Source organism: Hoplias malabaricus, chromosome 8, assembly GCF_029633855.1.
Source record: "Hoplias malabaricus isolate fHopMal1 chromosome 8, fHopMal1.hap1, whole genome shotgun sequence".
Classification (NCBI taxonomy): domain Eukaryota; kingdom Metazoa; phylum Chordata; class Actinopteri; order Characiformes; family Erythrinidae; genus Hoplias; species Hoplias malabaricus.
Genome location: NC_089807.1, coordinates 37,785,945 through 37,804,356, shown reverse-complemented (window position 1 = coordinate 37,804,356; position 18,412 = coordinate 37,785,945). Strand labels below are relative to the sequence as shown.

Below are 18,412 nucleotides of genomic sequence, written 5' to 3'. Positions count from 1 at the left end.
TCTCAATTCTTAATATAAATAAATAAATAAATAAATAAATAAATAAATAATAAAATAAAAAGATATTGGTTCTAGTTTTCAGTCTATAGATGAGACTAAGCAGCAAAATCAGTCTTGTTCTGTTGTTGTATTTTTTATTTCTCAGAAAAACAATAAACTAACATATTTAAATCTGAAATTGCAGCAGTGAACATATAAAATAAAGTTTCATTTCTATTAATTTCCATTCAAAGATAAAAAATAATGTTTATCCTTCTCCTGTAAAACAACCATTTTTGTTAAATTAGTTTAATTAGTGTACATTTCATATAGGTAGAATGGACATCACTGCACAGTTAGGGTGGAATTCCCAATGTGTTGATTACTAAATACAACCAGTTATGAAATAATGTCATGTAAACGTTTCATATGTTTCAATGTTAACATGACCCACCACAGGAGACCCAAGGGGAGTTGAACAGCAGCAGAAACCTTTACATTGTGCCGTTGCAGGTAAAAATAAATAAATTGATTAAATATAAAATAAACTTCAGTTTAATTGAAAGAACAGCTGCATTCTGTGCAACATCAGCCATATATAAGTCTATTATAAAATCATGCAAAGATTCACGCAACTGTTTGGTTATAATAATAAAAAGTGTAAAGAAAAACATGTATAATTGTTTTCCTCAATGTTAACAGGACCCAACACTGGACACCCAAACGGACAAAAACAGCAGACGCATTTATATTGTGCCACTGGAGGTAAAATAATGTATACATACTCATACTTGAGTTTATCTCAAGATTTAGCTTCAGTTCTAACTCTACATATATTTAGTACATTGCCAAATGCAATTTACAGTTGCAGTCTGTCATGATCAGTGAAAGCCAGAAAAGAATGAGATTTGATTTGGACTCATGGACACTTCGTAATGGTTAAAGATCAGTTTAGATATTAGTTGGTAAAATGTCAGAGAATCTTCTTATGCAGTATTTTATTAAAAGTGAATGGGTAAAACAGAGTGAGAGATAGTGGGTGTTACAAACCAGTTCCATGATAAACTTCACATCTGAAAATACTTTTTTCAATTGTTTTCCAAACTGCATTTAGTGAGTGAGAAAATGAGTGCGTGAGTGGATGAATGTGAGGATGAGTTTATGAATGTTTAAGAGATTCTGTGAATAGCAAGTTAGATCCATGAAGTGCTTCACGTTTAAAAATGCCAGCAGAATGTACACATTTTTTAAAATTACAATCAAATTAGCACTGTAAACACTGTTGGTTTCTAAATTGCATGGAGACTAAGCTGCAAAAACAATTATGTTCTAAGACAGAACATAATGAACACAGAATTGAGCAGAAAAATAAAAAAAACAAAAAATGTGCAGATATTTTTGCACAAACCACATTATACATTTAATACTTTCCATTTCTTTTAAAGGAAATCATCTGTGTATGATTTTCATTTTAAGTCAAGAAATTAAAACAATTTTGTCAATATGTTTTTTGTGAAATATGGTAAATATGAAAAATATCATGTTCAAGTATTTATGACAAAATATGACAGTAGTTTTTTATGTTTTTGGTTTTATTTAAATGTTCCATGTTTCTCATGTTCTCCTTCATTTTGGTTTCCATAGGAAGGAGCCTGTGCAGATACATCAGTCTACAATAATGATCAAATTAATATATATGAAAATTAATATATATGAAACCATTGTACATTTTGGATATTGTTCTGTTGAAACATGGGTAAAATGTAAATAGAAATATAACACAATGGTATGAACATTTTTTAAACATTTGAATCAATTGAAAATGATACTAAGATAACTTTTCATATGTTATAACTAATTATTTTATGGTTTGTGAAAAATATCTTTCACAAATGTCTTTCACAAATGGCTGGTTTGATCTTTTTAACAGTCCTTTGAGAATGGAGGAGACTAATTGCTGTAGTGGATTTACATTTTCTCATTTTGCTTGATATTAAGACTTAACTGCTCAACATTTCAGTGTCTCCTTTGTTATGTTTTTCTTTTTATAATGTGCCAAATATTTTCACTTGACATGTCTGGACTGTATATATGTATTTATGTAGATGGCCTACACTCCTCTTTAACTAACGTCACTGCAAAAATGACTGGCTGTTCAAGTCATTGCAGTAGATGCTGGAATACATCTGTGATGTTGTGTTTGCATTTTGCACTTGGCCTAAATTCATCTTCATATTTGAACCCCAAACGTGTGTCTGAGCCTGGTATAAAGATTAAATAAAGAATAAATTGCATTACATTAATTTATTCTGGAACAAATTTGGTTTATTTGGAAAGTTGATGTGTATTTTGGTGTACATTTGTGTTTAGACATTCAGTCAAACCTACAGTCGTGTTTGAAAAGTCTTTACTTTTATATTTATTTTTCTCCATCATTGAAACACTGACTTAGTGTAAAACAAAAAAGTAGGTGATATAGAGTAGTGGATAACATTCCTCCGCTACACATTGCAGCATATGGTTTCCTCCCAGCTCAGGCAGGAATATTGATGCCTTAGGCAAGAGGCATATCACTGCTTTAGGCTGTAGTCTTAGGTTGTAATAAAAGATTATCCAAAATAAGTATATATATATATATGTTATTGTGGGACCACTAATTTGTACAAGCCTTGCACCCAGTGACTCTGGGAAGGCTCCGGACCCACCATGACCCTGAACTGGATAAGCGCTTACAGACAGAGTGAATAAATAGTTTGTACTAAATCACTACTAATATGTCATTTAAATTATATTAAGTTACAATTAATATATACTGAGTATACTTGTCATTAATTATTTTTGTCACTCTTCTACTAGAAGTGAAATATATTTCTCTGAGCTGTCAGCCTTAACTCGAAAACACATTAAAATTGGCTTAAATTTTTTTAATAAAAATATAAAATAAAAGTCACTAATAAAAAATGATGCAATAGCACAAAATATACCAATATATATTACAAATTACAATATATTTAAATGATAAGGATTTGACTCATACAACACTAAGCATATACATATATTTAAAGAGTATTTACAGAGTTGCAAAAAATAACATGACTTGTACACTCAGTTAAGTGCAACTTAATGTAATTTAAATTACATATTATTAATGCTTTAGTACAAATTAGTGGTTCCAAAATAGTACACTTTAAGTACACTCTTTTTACAAGGGATATCTTACTACAGAGAGTGAATCTCCAAATCAGAACAAAACACTTTGTAACTTCGTTTAATATTTGTTAAATTTGGACATAATCGCGAGTTGCTTAATACATTATGTGGAAGTGCATGATTAATGTACCAATAGAAATGGTCTGAAAGTGCTTGGAAAAACTATAATAACTTCAACTTCCATAGAAATTGAGAATGTTTTTCCTTCTTTTGTAAAGTTACCCTTTTCAAGATAGAAAGTTTAGTTTTGACAGCAAGTATATAAATGTAGCATATTCATTCAGTCATTTCAAAAACCATCTTCATGCAGGCGTTAAGTGAGGGACAAAAGACTTTCAGGCAGATATAATCACAGAAAGCTTGCTCCAGTTACTGACAGCTTGACAACAAGAACATCTCCAAGAACAGCACTACCATGGCTGGGTTCAGAGGCCTCAGTTGTATTCAGAAAGGTATTACTTCAATAGTCATCATTTACAAACTGTTGGTGTTCTCTGTCTTTTAGTGTACATTACTTGCACATCTTGGTATTGGTCACTGTATAGTGCTGAATATAGGAACACCATCATTTCAGTCTTCCTTAAGTTCCTTCAGAGCTCCATTGTCCTATAATCCACTTCAGTCCATCCGGGCTCACTTCACACTCACATATTCACTGCATGATAACCTGTGGCTCAATGTTGAACAGCAGATTATCATCGCCACGATGAACTTCCAGAAGAAGAGGCATGTCTTTTTGAAGTGCAGACTGTAACTCATCAGTGCTGGACAGTGGATGACCATTCAGTTTCACAATGATGTCACCTGCTTCCAGTCCACCCCTGAATAAAAAAAGAAAAGAATAAAGGCATGATAAAGAATCAGAAACTTCTTGTTTAACCAAGAATGTTACACGTACAGTTAGTTTGTCTTAATGAGTGCACACATGAATGACATGTAACAAATAGAAAATAGACTAAAATAAAAAAAAATGACAAACAAAGCAAATCTAAGAAATCCAGGTAAAAGGGGCAAACACTCGGAGTGTGTATATGTCTAGGATTAGAGCAGCATAAAAAACAGACTTATTTACAGTAGGGTATAAAAGAGTGTTGCTTAGCTAAATAGACTTACTTCTGTGCTGGAGAATCTGGAAAAACCTCATAAACCAATATTCCACTGCTGACATTCGGGAAATCTGAAGTGTGCTGTTTGAGCTCTTCGACCAAACTAAAGACAAATCAAACACAAAATATATGTTTAGACTTCCCCTGTATAATATGAAGAAATTCTGAAAATGCTCATGATTTCCCCATTATCCAAGTCAAAACAAGCTTCGTGTCCATGTATTGCTTCTATACATTAGCACAGGAGCAATGCTAACACTGCTAACAAAACTAAAAATTTAATAGTCACCTAAATCTTTTTGTCCTCTAAAATCACATCTAAAGTTTCAAGTTGGTGTAGACTGTGGTTTCATAGTAAAGCCTGATTTATTGTGAACTATAAAAATGACCTAATTTCAATGTAAACAAAATTTTACCATGTAGTGGAATGCTGCAGCAGCCTCTCAGTACCACAGATTTTAACCAGTTTTGATTCCCCTTTAAGTGTACACACATCACACTGACGTTTTGGATGCTAGACTACAATTGTGATAGGCTATTTGTTATTTCACCTCTGTGGCATAAAATGGCTGTCCCCAACATTCAGTCACACAGTCAAGTTTGTTGATTTTTATGGTTTACAGGGAGTTATAGTAGGCCTTTCCTTATGACCTGAACATGGAATGAGTTGGTTCAGAGAAGAGTTGGTTCAGTGGCTTGCAAAAGTATGCATCTTGACCCTTTTCACATTTTATCACCTTACAACCACAAACCTAAATGTATTTTAGGTTTTAAGTGATAGACCAACACAAAGTAGCACATAATTGTGAAGTGGAACAAAAATGATACATGATTTTCAAAATTTTAATCAAATAAAAATCTGAAAAGGGTGACGTTCAAAAGTATTCAGCCCATTTATATCAATACTTTCACTGCTTTTTTGCCCATTCTTCTTTGCAAAATAGCTCAGCCAGGTCTTTTCTGTTGTAAGTATATACTTCCCCTTACCTGTATGTATTTTTTAACATTTTTAATTATATATTTGCACCTTTATATTCATTTCTTTTTAGTTAATACATTTATCAAGAGAAGATTTCACTTACTCTTCTGTGAGGGTCACCATTCTGATGCCAATGAACCTTTTCTTTGAGGCTTCTACATCTGAAAAAATGGTTATTAATTACCTTATGTAACATAAAAGGTAACCAAACACCGAAGATAATATCAGCTCAAATGTTTGGAATACATTTATGACTGGAATTTGTGGGCACAATTGTGGAATTCAAATTCCATTTAATTCCATTGTAGTGTAGTAAAAATGAGATAACGGAGAAGAGGATAATTATTAAGCCCAAAAAAATTAATAGATCATGAGTTAATTCAGAGTAATGCCTTTATATCTATATGTAGATGTTTGTCTTAATGTAATGGCAAACAATAGCTGATAGGGCATAATCTAATATTAATTCAAGAAGAATAATTGGATGAGCAGATGCTTAACTTTTGAACATACAGAATTAAATCCATGAACTGTAAGATAAGTAGATAACAAATGTATCAGCAAGGAGATTATATATTAATTTAGAAAATATTTAATTTTACAGTTTAAAGTTCACCATATCAGCTCCAAACAGATAATATTGTTGTGATTTACCTCATACACCACACATGCAGGAAAACATACTGCACATTACATCTTGAAATAAGTGGTGCTTACATTTTTAATGCAAAAAGTTCAGTCACCAGGGTATAAACCTGGACACTCAGGACTATTTCCGTTTTTAATTTCTCCCTGTGACTTTCTGTGGCTCCGTAATGTGCTTCTAATGAATGACTAAGGAAATGAAATAAGGAAATTAAGAATAATATGTAATATATTGTCTGAGCTGTCTCACCTGAGTCAGATACCACAGGCTGAGACTGCATGTAGTGCGTCCTGACTAGTCTGTGTTTAACTGCAACCAAAGTAAATGAAATACATATTAATACCTATGCCAAAAACCTTATGCAGTTACAATATCAATGTGTGTAACTGGCCTAGTACACGTAGTCTCGTTGTTTCACCAAAATGGACATTATATTAAAGTTCTTACCTTTTTTCTGTTTGTCCTGTGACTCATTTAGAAATCGATTGATACGGTCTGACGGAATAGCAAATGAGATCCCAGCTGTCACCTTCAGTGTGTTTATCCCAATCACCTCTCCATCCTGAGGCAAAAAAGATTAACATTTTATCTAATGTTATCTTCTGTAAATTGATACTAGAACAGAATGAGCAAACTGATATTTGGCCAGTACTCACAAGGTTAACGAGTGGACCCCCTGAATTACCATACTATGTCCAGACGGTGGTGTGGTGCAGGTGGAGAGAAAGTACATTGTAAGCACATTATATGTAATTTGACATACATATTAATAGAATACTTTAAGGTAATGTTTCTTTCTCCATTCTCTGGCAGTAGCATGTCAAAATAATGGCTGTTAATAGATTACTTTTTCTTCAGATTATTGACAAAATATTGACTTAGAATCAAAATAATACTTTACTGAATTCATAAAGCTACACTTTATTACATATGTTCAAAATATTTATCAAAATGTTTTATATTTGCCGTTTGATTTGTTTTAAAACAAATTGGAAAAAAAACATTATTTATTGTGCAAAAAATATAAGTCAAGTCTGTGACTTATTGTTGCCAGAAACAGAGATATATAAACAGATGATTCACTCCCGACGAGCCACATCTGGAGTCTCACATTAATGATGGCATCAGTCTGGATGTAGTCCATGTCTGAGTCTTGGATGCCAAGCTCTTTCCCATCTCTCTGAGCCGTGCTGACGATGCCTGTGGTCACAGTGTTCTGCAGAGCAAACGGACTTCCGATGGCCACCACAAACTCTCCTGGACGAAGGTCAGCTGAGTGACCCATCGTCAACACTGGCAACTTTTTCTGACAAAAGAAATTGAAAAGGTGTTATTTACATATTAGTAACATAACATGTACTAAAAAATATCAATAATAAAGTCTTAATATTTATTAATTCAGTTTCTGTAACTGCTTCAATACCTAATTAATAAGCTTATGATTCAAGGAATTAACCAAGTGTACATATGTATCCTATCTTACTTCACTATTAGTACATTCAGAATGTTTTTCTTGATTAAAAGTAAAGAAAAAAAAAAAAAACAGGAAAATTTCACATAAAAATTTGAACAGAAAGGTGATTTGTGTAACAAAATGCTCTGTTTGGACGAGATCTTATATAAGGAACTAACCAGGCCTGTCAGTGGTTATGCTCCCACATAATGAGTTCCATACACAAGAGGAAATAAAATCCATCATCCTCAACCCAACACCACAGCATCCCCAGAGTTCTCACACCAGCAGCATATGTAGGACAACGCAAGAGGAAACAGCAGACAGCCATTTATGTGTACAAGTGGTCTAGACACAGCTAGGAGTGCGATGTAAACCAGCTTGTTGAATTTTAGAGATGGGTTAAGCTCACACAGACTTCAGTGCTTTAGTGTCTAGACTTGTAATCAGATGTTTTGACAACAGTGGAGTAATGTATATTACAGGTCCACTGAGATATACTAGTGGTCTATGGGGAAAGCTCATTAATGACTCTAATGCCTGGAAATGAGTCAGTGTTGGTCGGGAAAAATTCACAGCATCAGCAAACATGCCCTTGTTAGGAAGAGGTGACATAGACATTTCGGGCTGACACCAGGCTTCATTCCTTTAGGCTTCGTTCACACAGCAGCACAAAATAAATTTGTTTCTTAAACTGTGAGAGTGATTTTCCACACAGCAAATTCCAGCTGGGCAAATCTGATTAGCATGGCTCTGTTAACACATGGCATTAAAAAGAGTCTTGAATTTGGATGATAGCTACATATAATATTTAAAGCAGAAGTCAGTCTTTAATTCCTGCAAAACTTTTTACAAATATTAATGAAACGATTAATTATTATTTTTACAAATAATAACCTAAACTGTTTTTAGGTGTCAGAATAACATTTAAGCCTTTAGGTGTCAGCATACATGCTGTTTCATTATGTGCAGTAGAATCATTTTGGAAGATTTCTTTTATGTATAATAACAATATATAACTGGGCAGCACTGTGGTGCAGCAGGTAGTGTTACAGTCACAGAGCTCCAGGGACCTGGAGGTTGTGAGTTCAAGTCTTGCTCCGGGTGACTGTATGTGAGGAGTTTGATGTGTTCTCCCTGTGTCCGCGTGGGTTTCTTCCGGGTGCTCCGGTTTCCTCCCATGGCCCAAAAACACATGTTGGTAGGTGGATTGGGACTCATAAGTGTTCATAGGTGTGAGTGAAAGTGTGAGTGAATGTGTCGCCCTGTGAAGGACTGGCGCCCCCTCCAATGTGTGATACCGCCTTGCGCCCAGTGATTCCGGGTAGGCTCCGGACCCACCGCGACCCTGAACTGGATAAGCAGTTAAAGCCAATGAATGAATGAATGAATATCTAACTGTGTCTGTAGCTGAAACGTGTTGGAATCCAGCTCCATTGTTATAAATTTTGTTTATATCTGTGTATGAGTGTAAACAAAATGTGGATACAGCTTGGATAAGGAGTCTAACTTCTCTTGTACTCTGCCAATAACATTCAACACTGCTCCCAACTCTTACATTTGTGCATTTATTCAAACATAGGCAAATGTCTATGACTTTGCTTTAGTTATGGCTTCTGACCACAACAAATATAAATATGTACACTGAAGCTTAAAAGGACCATCAACTGCATGTACGCAGAAAGTCTACAGCAAACCTCTTAATCTTGACCCACATGCAGCGTATGGGCGAGTTGTAAGACTACGGTGACTGTGAATAAACTATTTATGATTCTTCTCACCTTTGCGTTGACTTTGATGGTGGCGATGTCAGATTTCCTGTCAATGTCTTTGATAGAGGCCTCATATGTTTGACCGTTGTGTAGCTGCACACGTAGCTGCTGTCTGCCTGTTACTGCTGCATTGCTGGTCACTACGTGAGCATTGGTCACAATCAGACCAGACTCCGTCATGATGTACCCAGAACCACTGGACAACGGCACATGGCGACCAAACAGAGGATGACTAGACAGAAACGTTGAAGAAACCGCTTCAGTACAATCAGATTTCTATTAGAGGTTTCACATTATGATTCTCATCATAATAGATATTTCTAAAAAATAATAATAAACAAATATATACAACAAATAGACTGAATGCGTGCTTTATCTGGCATGCTTTTCACAATCTTTTGAGCTAAACAGCTTTAATCTTTTTGATGGCAGTAATACTGTGAAATAAACAGAGCGCAAACTTGCCCAACAGTCCCAATTTTTGACATGGGAAGAATTTTTAAACTAACTAGGGACAAAATACTTGTAGCTTTGCTCAACCACAGACTCTGCCAAGGTCTAATAAGAAGCCATGTTTATCTCAACTTCATTTCTCAACCTCACAGTTCCAGGGAAAGTGTTTACCTGACAAAGAGCTCGATATGGACCACAGCAGGGGCAATTTTCTCCACCACATCAGCAATGAAGTTAAACTTGTACCTGGGGCTGTTGAGGTGTGTGGAACCTATACTAGCAGAAAGAAATATTCATGTTAATAACACAATAAACAAGACGCAAACATCACTAAGTGCGGGTGTTTATTAAATATTGTTTAAATATGATTTTATTTTTGTTAGTTTTTTTAAACTGTAGTTACTCCTGGACACAGAGGGAAATTGTACACTCAGAAGAAATAATGGTGATTCTTAGGAGAAAAAGTATGAGACTAAAAGGAGACATGGGAGACATAAAGGAGAGATGAAGGAGTGAGTAGGATTTAGTTCGTCTGGCAAATATGTGCACAGTTTATGCCTTTAGTGAGATCTCCACTAAAACTGAGCGGAGAGCTGTGAGATTACTGCCTACACTAAAGTCTCCTCTGTCTTTCCATCTGATCGCACTGTTGTCTCTAGTAGCAGATACAAGAAACAAATCCTCTCCACAGTTCTACTTTCTTCCCTTGAGGACAGAGTGCAACCTCTCATGTGAAAGTCTGGCAAGCATCGCTAAAGTCTGGTGTATGTTTGTTGCTAAATGACACTGCGGGATGTTTTATATCCAAGGCGTGTCAGGTCCACATTGTTTCTCACAACACATCGAAGGCCACCCATGAGCTGGAACCAAACCTAATAGCACTATTCATGGACTGAGAACTTTGGTAGACTTTAATGATAATTCCTCCTAGATACATAAAGGAAGGTCAGTGAAGGATAATTTTGATGATTAGAGACAGTGTTAACCTTCCTGCGAGTGTAAATGAAGACTTAATTAAATGCTACAATAAGGGACCTGACAATTCGAGAATGTGTTAAACATTCCAGGAGGTGTGTGAACCAGTTCAGGGCACCTACCCGGAATCACTGGGCGCAAGGCAGGAACGTATCCTGAAGGGGGCGCCAATCCATCGCAGGGGGACACACACTCACACATTCACTCAGAGCTATGGACACTTTTGAGTAGCCAATCCACCTACCAACATGTGTTTTTTGGACCATGGGAGAAACCGGAGGACCAGAGGAAACCTGTGTGACAGTGTCACTACTTGTTGCACCACTGTGCCGCCATACTTTTTAAAACATTAACCAAAAGTACAAACTAATTAAATGTTTGCTGAGAAATTTCATGATGTCCTTACCCACCTGTGTCCTCCTTATCCCCAGCCTGTGTCCTCCTTATCCCCAGCCTGTGTCCTTCCCCTCCTTCCAGTATTTGTTTTTCCTTTATCTCCTAGCTCTCTGTCCCCTGTCTATTTCTTACTCTCATACAGATGCCGTTTCAAAGCTGCTGTCCTCCCGTTCCCCTGTTCTCTAACCGTGTTCTCCTACCCCCTAAATGAGTCTTCCTATCTGATGTGAACATCATGTTAACAGAAAGTGGCCCATGTGTAAACAATGCTCATTTAGCCACGTATCACAAAATAGATCTAACCCACTTCTGGCAAAAATATGTCTGTGCTTGCTGTGGCAAACTGGATAGGACCCAAAAAACATGTAAAAGCTGGCCCCGTTTTGGTGTTTACCCAAGTGCTCTCATTCCATGTGGCAACTGGACCAGGAAAATGGGGAACGTGGGCCAGACCAGGGCCTGAATAATTTTGTTATCTGACAAGGAGTTACTCTACATGAAAATGAGAAATGAAACCTATTGTATGAATATTTTAAAAAACAGCTTTTCCCTTTCTCACTCTCGGTGGCTGAGTCGTAACAGTGAAATTCCATATGGCTAGTGCATCCCTGGCCAATTTGATTTGGCAGTGTTTATGTTTGAGTCCAGTCTGTCATCTTTCTGTTACATTTTCTTCTTCTTGTACAGTCTGGAAACAATATTAACCTAAAACAAAATGAATCTGTCCACATTCCTAATCTGCATGTGACCTGGGCTGACCTCTGTTCACTAATCAGCCATAACATTAATACCGTCTCCTTGTTACTAAAATCACTGTCCATTCTCTCAGCGTCTGTGGTCTCTATGTCCTCGTGATCTCTTACCTGTCTTCGCCGGCGCGCACGGACCCTTGTGCGCCTGCGTCACGGCGCGTTTTCCGCTGTTGAGCGCTTTCCTGCTGGCCGCGCGCAGTCTGCACGGCGTGCTGTACGTCGAGCCGTCGCTGCCACAGACCGCGTGCTTGAGTTTACACACACACCGGCGTGTTCCCGACGAGCCACCGCACTGCAACCCGTCCCCGCAGCGCCGCTGCTGCTCGTCCCCGCAGCGCGCCCCCTCGCCCATCGGCCCGGCTCCGGACACGGGGTCGAGGTGGAAGAGGAGCAGGGAGTAAAAAAAGAAAGTGAAAAGGAAGAGGAGACGCATGGTGCCGTGGCCACTGCTCTGTGAAGTGTGTGAGATCAGCTCTGGAGTAACATCACTGAGCTGGAGTGTGGAGGGGGGGCATTAACATAGCAGCTGATTTATCACACACACACATCGAGAGAGAGAGTGCGTTTACAATCGATGTAATTCAGATCCAGTTGTGTTGACTTTAGAAAACAAGCTGCACTATGGCCTCCATTTCAAATACCAGGCGTTCAAACAATGGAAAGTATTCTTTCTCTCTTAGAGCTGGGCGGATCGATCCAAATATCGTTAATATCGATACCAACGCTGGTATTGGTATTGATCAATAATCGTGGAAAGTATTTCCCTCATTTAAAGTCTGTGGGTGTATGTCATTATTTTTGTGCCACCATTCTGCATGAGCGCGCGGATATTTTAAGCGAGCAAGGAGGTAAAAAAAACCCACTGAGGTCAGAGGTCAGAGACATCGCAAGCGCGGAAACCTTGCTCGCTCACAAATAGCCGGGCGCACGCAGAAACCTTCTTGCTCGCCGTGCGTGTGTGCACAATTGTGGCACAAAAATAATGCCATACAGGTGAGTCAGCGCAGAGCAGGCGCGCGCCCTCCTGTCTTTTGCTTCGGCACCAGTACGTGGTGAAGACTAGCGGTATCGGTATCAATATCGGCGATACTGGCCCTGTATTTACATGTATCTACATCTATACCAAAACTCCCGGTATCGCCCACCTCTACTCTCTCTCTCTCTCTTTATTTACACACACACACTCAGTTTAAATTCTTCTTTGGTTTATTTTCATTGCTCTATGGCGCTGTGCTTCAACTCATTCTTGATCCGGGAAACCTTCTCAGAAATCTGTGTATTTCCAAACAAATGATGGTTTGTTTTATGTTTTTCAGATTTACTGATTCAACCCCATTTCCAGAAAAGGGATGCGCCTCTTAACCATGACAGAGGTTGACTTGTGCATCTATCACTCATACAGTCAGGGTGGTCCCTTTTGTCTTTGACTCAGAGAACTCAGTGTCTTTTTTTCTCAAATACAATATGAATCATCGACCCACTGTCTTCCCCACCATCTGAGAGGAGCTTGGGACCCAGGAGCTTTTTTGCACATTCCTATGGGTTCTTCTTGCATAACAGATTTTAAACTGCATTTTTTTATGCAGTGATGGGCTGTGATAAGTGACAGCAGTTTTCTGCACTATCAATTTTTTTAGTTTACGGTAAAGGTATTCTTGCAGTGCCATCTGAGGGTTTGAAGGTAACGCTCATTTTACAGTGTAATTATTTCATATTATGGTGGTTTTTAAAAGGCCTACATTTATAGCAATGTGGGATTAGAAGAAAATGTTTTTTTTAACTGTTTTAAAGGTCTCTCATGATGTTTGGCACAAAATGCTGAGATATAACCCATCTTTGTTGCAAAGGCTGAGACTTGGTGGATACTGCTTTAACTTTTATTTTCACCTTGGTACAGCTGAAAGTTGGAAAAACCTTTGAATACTTTACCAATGTTTCACTCTTATTTTGCCCCTATAAACATCAAATTCATGTTTATATTTACAAAATGCAATCATGTTGGCCTGTGTCAACAAGGGATTATTTATTTATTTATGTCAGTTAAACAAAGGTTCGTGAGATAGAACAAATTAAAGACTTTTATTTTTAAAGTCCGTTATTTGTGGACGGATGGATACGTTGGTGGGGGGCGGAGGTGGGACTAGATGAATGTGGAGTGGCCGTGATGAGGCTCAAGCGTCCACAGTATTATGATTTGAAAGCTGAAGTGCGCCATCTAGTGTCAGATACAATGCTTTAACCTAAAGAATGCAAGAGGTCACCCAAGAGTCAAATGTATACTATTTCTTCTGATACGTACTTTTTCCTTGATATTTATTCATGTGTACAGGCCAGCAACTTACAAAACCTCTGAAGCAAGGCTATTTGACATAATTTATTTTACAGTTTAACATGATTACAGCGAGTTGTAATAATTGTTAGCTAGGTTAGAATAGCCATCTGGCACAAATAGCCATGTTTACATTGACTTCACTGAATTGAATTTCCCAGCTTGGCATGTCAGAATTCCTAGTTTCTTTAGTTAATTTATTTTCTTCTTTTTTGTTTGGTTGCGGGCAGGGGCGCATAATCCTAAACAATGGCTGTGTTAGCTACATGAGCTACATGTACATGAGCTATAAACCTCAGACAGGAAAATTAAATTTTATTTATATTTGATCACATATGACTAGGCATTTGATTAAATAATAGTGCCATACAACAATGCTAATAGCACTTTTCCTCAGGCATATTGCAGGATGCAGAGCCTCAGATTCTACACTCAGTTTTCTCTCTAGCAGCAATGATGTGTTGAATGTAACACCAGGATAATGTGTGTGTGTATGTTTTCTTTAGTAAATTTGAGTCCAGGCTAGGAACTCTCTGAAGGACTTTAAAGCATTTAATGGAGCAGACACTACATTTGACCTTGTGTCCTGAAATATCCATGTCATGCAAAGCAAACAAGTTCGTACAAGGATATAGTAATTTTCGGCCAGTACTCACATTAAATATTTATCATGGACATATGTGCCCCTGCAAATATATAAATATACATAAAAATTACAACTACAATCCAAAACCCACAAGGACCCTCAGGAAACAAATGTCAAAGATATTAAAACATTTATTCTCAGATCAACATGTCCTTAAAATAGGCTTAGAAAACAACAGAGTTACCGTCATAGCAATCTGACTTCTAGTCTTTTCAGTGTCATAAAAAAATAAGTTTACCTAACACTCAGTTACACACATACATTAAAACGGAAATGTACAAAAATAAAGCCAGCTTCAGTCAATAAAGGCACAAAGTTGTTACAAGCAGCTGAACCGAAATAAAGTGGAGCTCTGTAAATTTAACATGGATGTTAAGAAGTCCAGCACCATTGTTAATTTTTTGGCAAGAAGTGTCAGTAACAGTTACAACACTCAATGTTTTGCCCTTAAAAAAATATAACTCCAAAGTCAGTTTCAAGCCAGAGCTCTCAGTTGGAACCAGTTAAATGAAAAACCTATGGCCTTGACTATGACTGCTTCAGCTCATGTTACATAGCCCTATTTACATGCATACACCATTCTATAGCCTGTTTAAGGTAGGCTCAGTTCAACTGGGCCAAATTGCGAGTTTAATATTATTTTCAACTGCATTTAAAGTCTATTTTAAAGACCGAATAAACTGGTACTCTAGTAACAGTCATTTCAGAGTTTGTAAGCATCGCATGACTTTGGATGAGCTGTAAATGTGTTTTTTCCCAAGATGAGTTGGGGACCAGTCATGGGTGAGATTATGCATGTAAGTTTGTAAAAACAAAAAAGTCCCCATTTTTATTCTTCATCCGTCCATCAGCAGTTGCAGGCCCATTTCTCCTGCTTTTTTCTCTCTGCTCTTGATTTTGAGGGGAGTTTAAAGCTTCCAGCCACTGAAGCTCCTTTTCTTCTCAAGCCTCTCTGGTTCTTCAGCAGGTGGGCCAGACTCATGAATATGGCGTCCACTTGTGGTTTACTGTCTCCTTTGGCTGAGCAGAGATAGAAGGACATTCCGTGGACATCGGCTAAGTGGCTGGCCTGCTCCAGAGTAATAGAGGATCCTGAAGAAGCAGACAAGTCAGCCTTGTTACCGACAAGTATGCGAGGCACTTCGTATCCAAGTGAGTTCTGTCGACACTCCTCCATCCACACGGGCAGGCTGCAGAATGTGGCAGTGTTAGTGACGTCATACACAAAGATGATGGCATGAACATCACGATAGTAGTGCTGCACCATGCTCTTACGAAAACGCTCCTGACCCGCAGTGTCCCATAATTGCAACTGGAGACAGAGAGAAAGGAAATTAAGGACATCATTAGCTTCATGATCACGTCCTGATATACTTATTTACTTATTGTGTTTTTATGAAAAAAGAAATAACTGACATTTTTGTTTAAACAATCATAAAATCTACATTAAATATGCTGGAGAAAAACATTATATAAGAAATATTGCAAACATTATTTTCAGAGCAAAATTCCTCTGATATTGTAATATATTTAACATCTCACTGTCCTTCAGCTAATCAGTTTGAAAATATCAAGCCTATATATGTATTACTGCTAAATCAGCTTGCATGACCACTCACACACTGCAGTCAAAATCTCAGGGAAAAGAAACAGAGAATGTTCCGGCAAAGGTGTACAGCTATGTAAAAGAAAGGCGCACATTGTTCAAAACTGTGTAAGGAAGTTTATTTATTTATTTATTTATTTATTTTGTACAAGGCAACCGATTCAACGACAGACATGTTTTCAACACCACGAAAAGATTCATTTCCTCTTTTAAAAGGCCATAAAACTCCCTCAAAATTTATATAAGATTCATTTCTCTCTTACTGCACCATTAAATATGCATTGGAAAATCCTAAACAAACCCTGAACTTCATTCTCTTGGCCAGCATGAAAATAAGTGTCTGCCAGCAGTTTGATTAGGATAGTTTTTAATCAGTGTATTCATGAGGCTTGATGTAGATGCAGGTAATAGGAAAATCGTTATGCAATAAAATTTCCACTTATCCATCACCCATTCCTCTCATTCAAGTATTGCACACCCCTGTTTCAAAATTCTTCTGATTGACTAAGCAGAGATGTGAAGTAATTTGATCCATTAATTAAGTTGCTGAAAAGGTAAAATGAGGCAAAATATAATAACAAAATATTAGAGAAATAAAGTATTATGTCTAGATCCCTTTAAGAATAGTTTACCATTATCAACTTTAAAACTATTTGTAGATTGATTGGAATAGTACATATAATGTAGGCTATGAATTTGTAATTTCTTTCCAATAAACCACTTCACATTAATCCACCTACCTGAATACTGAATACATTTGTTTGCGTTTCAATTACAAAATATCACCCTGAATTAGAAGCCATTTTAGAAAAGTAAAAAATGTCTGAAATCCACACTCCCAGCCTATTAACCACACCACTTTCTTATGCAGTCTGCAAAACCTTTTTAAGTTGTCTTGGTCCATTCATTCATTCTTTATTAGGTCATTATTAGAGATGTATTATGACGTCCTGCTGGTGAAATATATTCATATTATACAGAGGCAACAAGTAAATAATTTGTGAAAATTACTTAATTATGCGTGGGAACAACTTAGGCGTTGGAATAAAAATAATCTTGTATTCTTAAACTGTTATTACGTGAGAATTAAGGAATGCTAATAACTTAAGGCATGATAATCAATGAATGAAAAAAGACGTAACAATGCATGGAATAATTAAATAAAAATTGATAATGCGTTGAAACCAGTAAACAAGGGACGTTCCTGGACGTTCAAAATAGGTCTAAAAGTAGTCTGTCCGTCAAGGACATATTTTAAACGTCAATGGACGTCCAAATTCCATCTTAATAAGTTAGTTAAGTGGTGACCAATCGATGTGGACGTCCAAAATGCGTTTTAGACAAGTAATTTATTTCGGGACCAATTAATAACGTCAATTGACGTCCAAAATACGTCTAATAGTCGTCTTTTCAATGTCTGTGTTTGGACGTCTTTTCAACTTTCATTTTCAACCTTAAGAGAACGTTGATTAGACTGCAGTCATTACGTTATTTCAACTTTGAATCAACTCAAACAAATGTTTACTGGGAATCCTCTTAATAAGGTGTGAGGACTACACTACAACAATATAAATGTGTGATTTTTACCTTCAGCTTCTCTCCCTCCACGTCTACGACTCTCTCTCTAAAATCGACGCCGATGGTAGTCTCTGTTTTGCTGGGGAAGTTGCCAGTACACAAGCGGTAAGTTAGACAGGTTTTCCCCACTCCAGAGTCTCCGAGCACAATGACTTTAAGAGTACGACAACTAGAGAAGGCCATATTCATTGTGTCCTCTCCTCAGGAGGAAAAAACAGCACTGTTCATAGAGTCAGGAGACATAAAACCGGCTCCTCTCCTATTGCTGCCCGTCCACCGCTCTAACGGAGAACACGGAACGGCAGCGAGAGAATGAGGAAAGTACACTTCATGGTTTAATAATCAGTAGCACACACGCACACACAGCTTGGTGAATGTTGGCCCAGCCCACTAAAACACACGCACAGATGGAAAGTCCTGTTAATTTCCTACCTCAGCTGTTAATTGTGACTGAAGATTTTCTAGCCTTCTGTCATCAGCAGTACACCCAAAGTGTAAATCCATGTAAATTTCCTCAGGGTTGATCCTCTGA

The 18,412-nt window shown here is 37.3% G+C and overlaps 2 protein-coding genes and 1 long non-coding RNA gene across 4 annotated transcripts; 1 reads left to right on the top strand and 2 right to left on the bottom strand.

Annotated features, from left to right (window-relative positions):
- Positions 1–436: 436 nt before the first annotated feature.
- LOC136705126 (uncharacterized) lies at positions 437–1,757 on the top strand. Its single transcript, XR_010804013.1, has 3 exons — positions 437–492; positions 682–744; positions 1,624–1,757. It is a non-coding gene; the product is annotated as an uncharacterized lncRNA (long non-coding RNA).
- A 1,184-nt stretch (positions 1,758–2,941) lies between these two features.
- Positions 2,942–12,153, bottom strand: htra3a (HtrA serine peptidase 3a). Of its 2 annotated transcripts, XM_066679104.1 has the most exons (10): positions 11,833–12,153; positions 9,770–9,869; positions 9,155–9,377; positions 7,032–7,226; positions 6,577–6,609; positions 6,368–6,482; positions 6,170–6,229; positions 5,378–5,435; positions 4,303–4,398; positions 2,942–4,010 (listed from the first exon to the last, which is right to left on the bottom strand). In XM_066679104.1, the coding sequence occupies exons 1-10, from the start codon at positions 12,071–12,073 to the stop codon at positions 3,842–3,844; spliced, it is 1,290 nt and encodes a 429-aa protein (XP_066535201.1). In that variant the 5' UTR covers positions 12,074–12,153; the 3' UTR covers positions 2,942–3,841. The 2 variants fall into 2 exon arrangements, with proteins under 2 accessions (XP_066535201.1, XP_066535202.1); XM_066679105.1 differs by lacking the exon at positions 6,170–6,229.
- A 2,543-nt stretch (positions 12,154–14,696) lies between these two features.
- On the bottom strand, positions 14,697–18,167 carry LOC136705922 (ras-related protein Rab-33B). The gene is made up of 2 exons (XM_066679755.1): positions 17,890–18,167; positions 14,697–16,008 (listed from the first exon to the last, which is right to left on the bottom strand). The coding sequence occupies exons 1-2, from the start codon at positions 18,067–18,069 to the stop codon at positions 15,544–15,546; spliced, it is 645 nt and encodes a 214-aa protein (XP_066535852.1). The 5' UTR covers positions 18,070–18,167; the 3' UTR covers positions 14,697–15,543.
- Between the last annotated feature and the right edge of the window lie 245 nt (positions 18,168–18,412).

Excerpts from the sequence above, each read along its gene's own strand:
- LOC136705922 (XM_066679755.1), bottom strand. The coding sequence starts at position 18,069 with ATGAATATGGCCTTCTCTAGTTGTCGTACTCTTAAAGTCATTGTGCTC. Across the intron at positions 16,009-17,889 it reads TGGAGGGAGAGAAGCTGAAG|TTGCAATTATGGGACACTGC; the intron begins GTAAAAATCACA and ends CTCTGTCTCCAG.
- htra3a (XM_066679104.1), bottom strand. The coding sequence starts at position 12,073 with ATGGGCGAGGGGGCGCGCTGCGGGGACGAGCAGCAGCGGCGCTGCGGG. Across the intron at positions 9,378-9,769 it reads CATATCGAGCTCTTTGTCAG|TCATCCTCTGTTTGGTCGCC; the intron begins GTAAACACTTTC and ends GTTTCTGTCTAG. Across the intron at positions 5,436-6,169 it reads GCCTGTGGTATCTGACTCAG|ATGTAGAAGCCTCAAAGAAA; the intron begins GTGAGACAGCTC and ends CCATTTTTTCAG.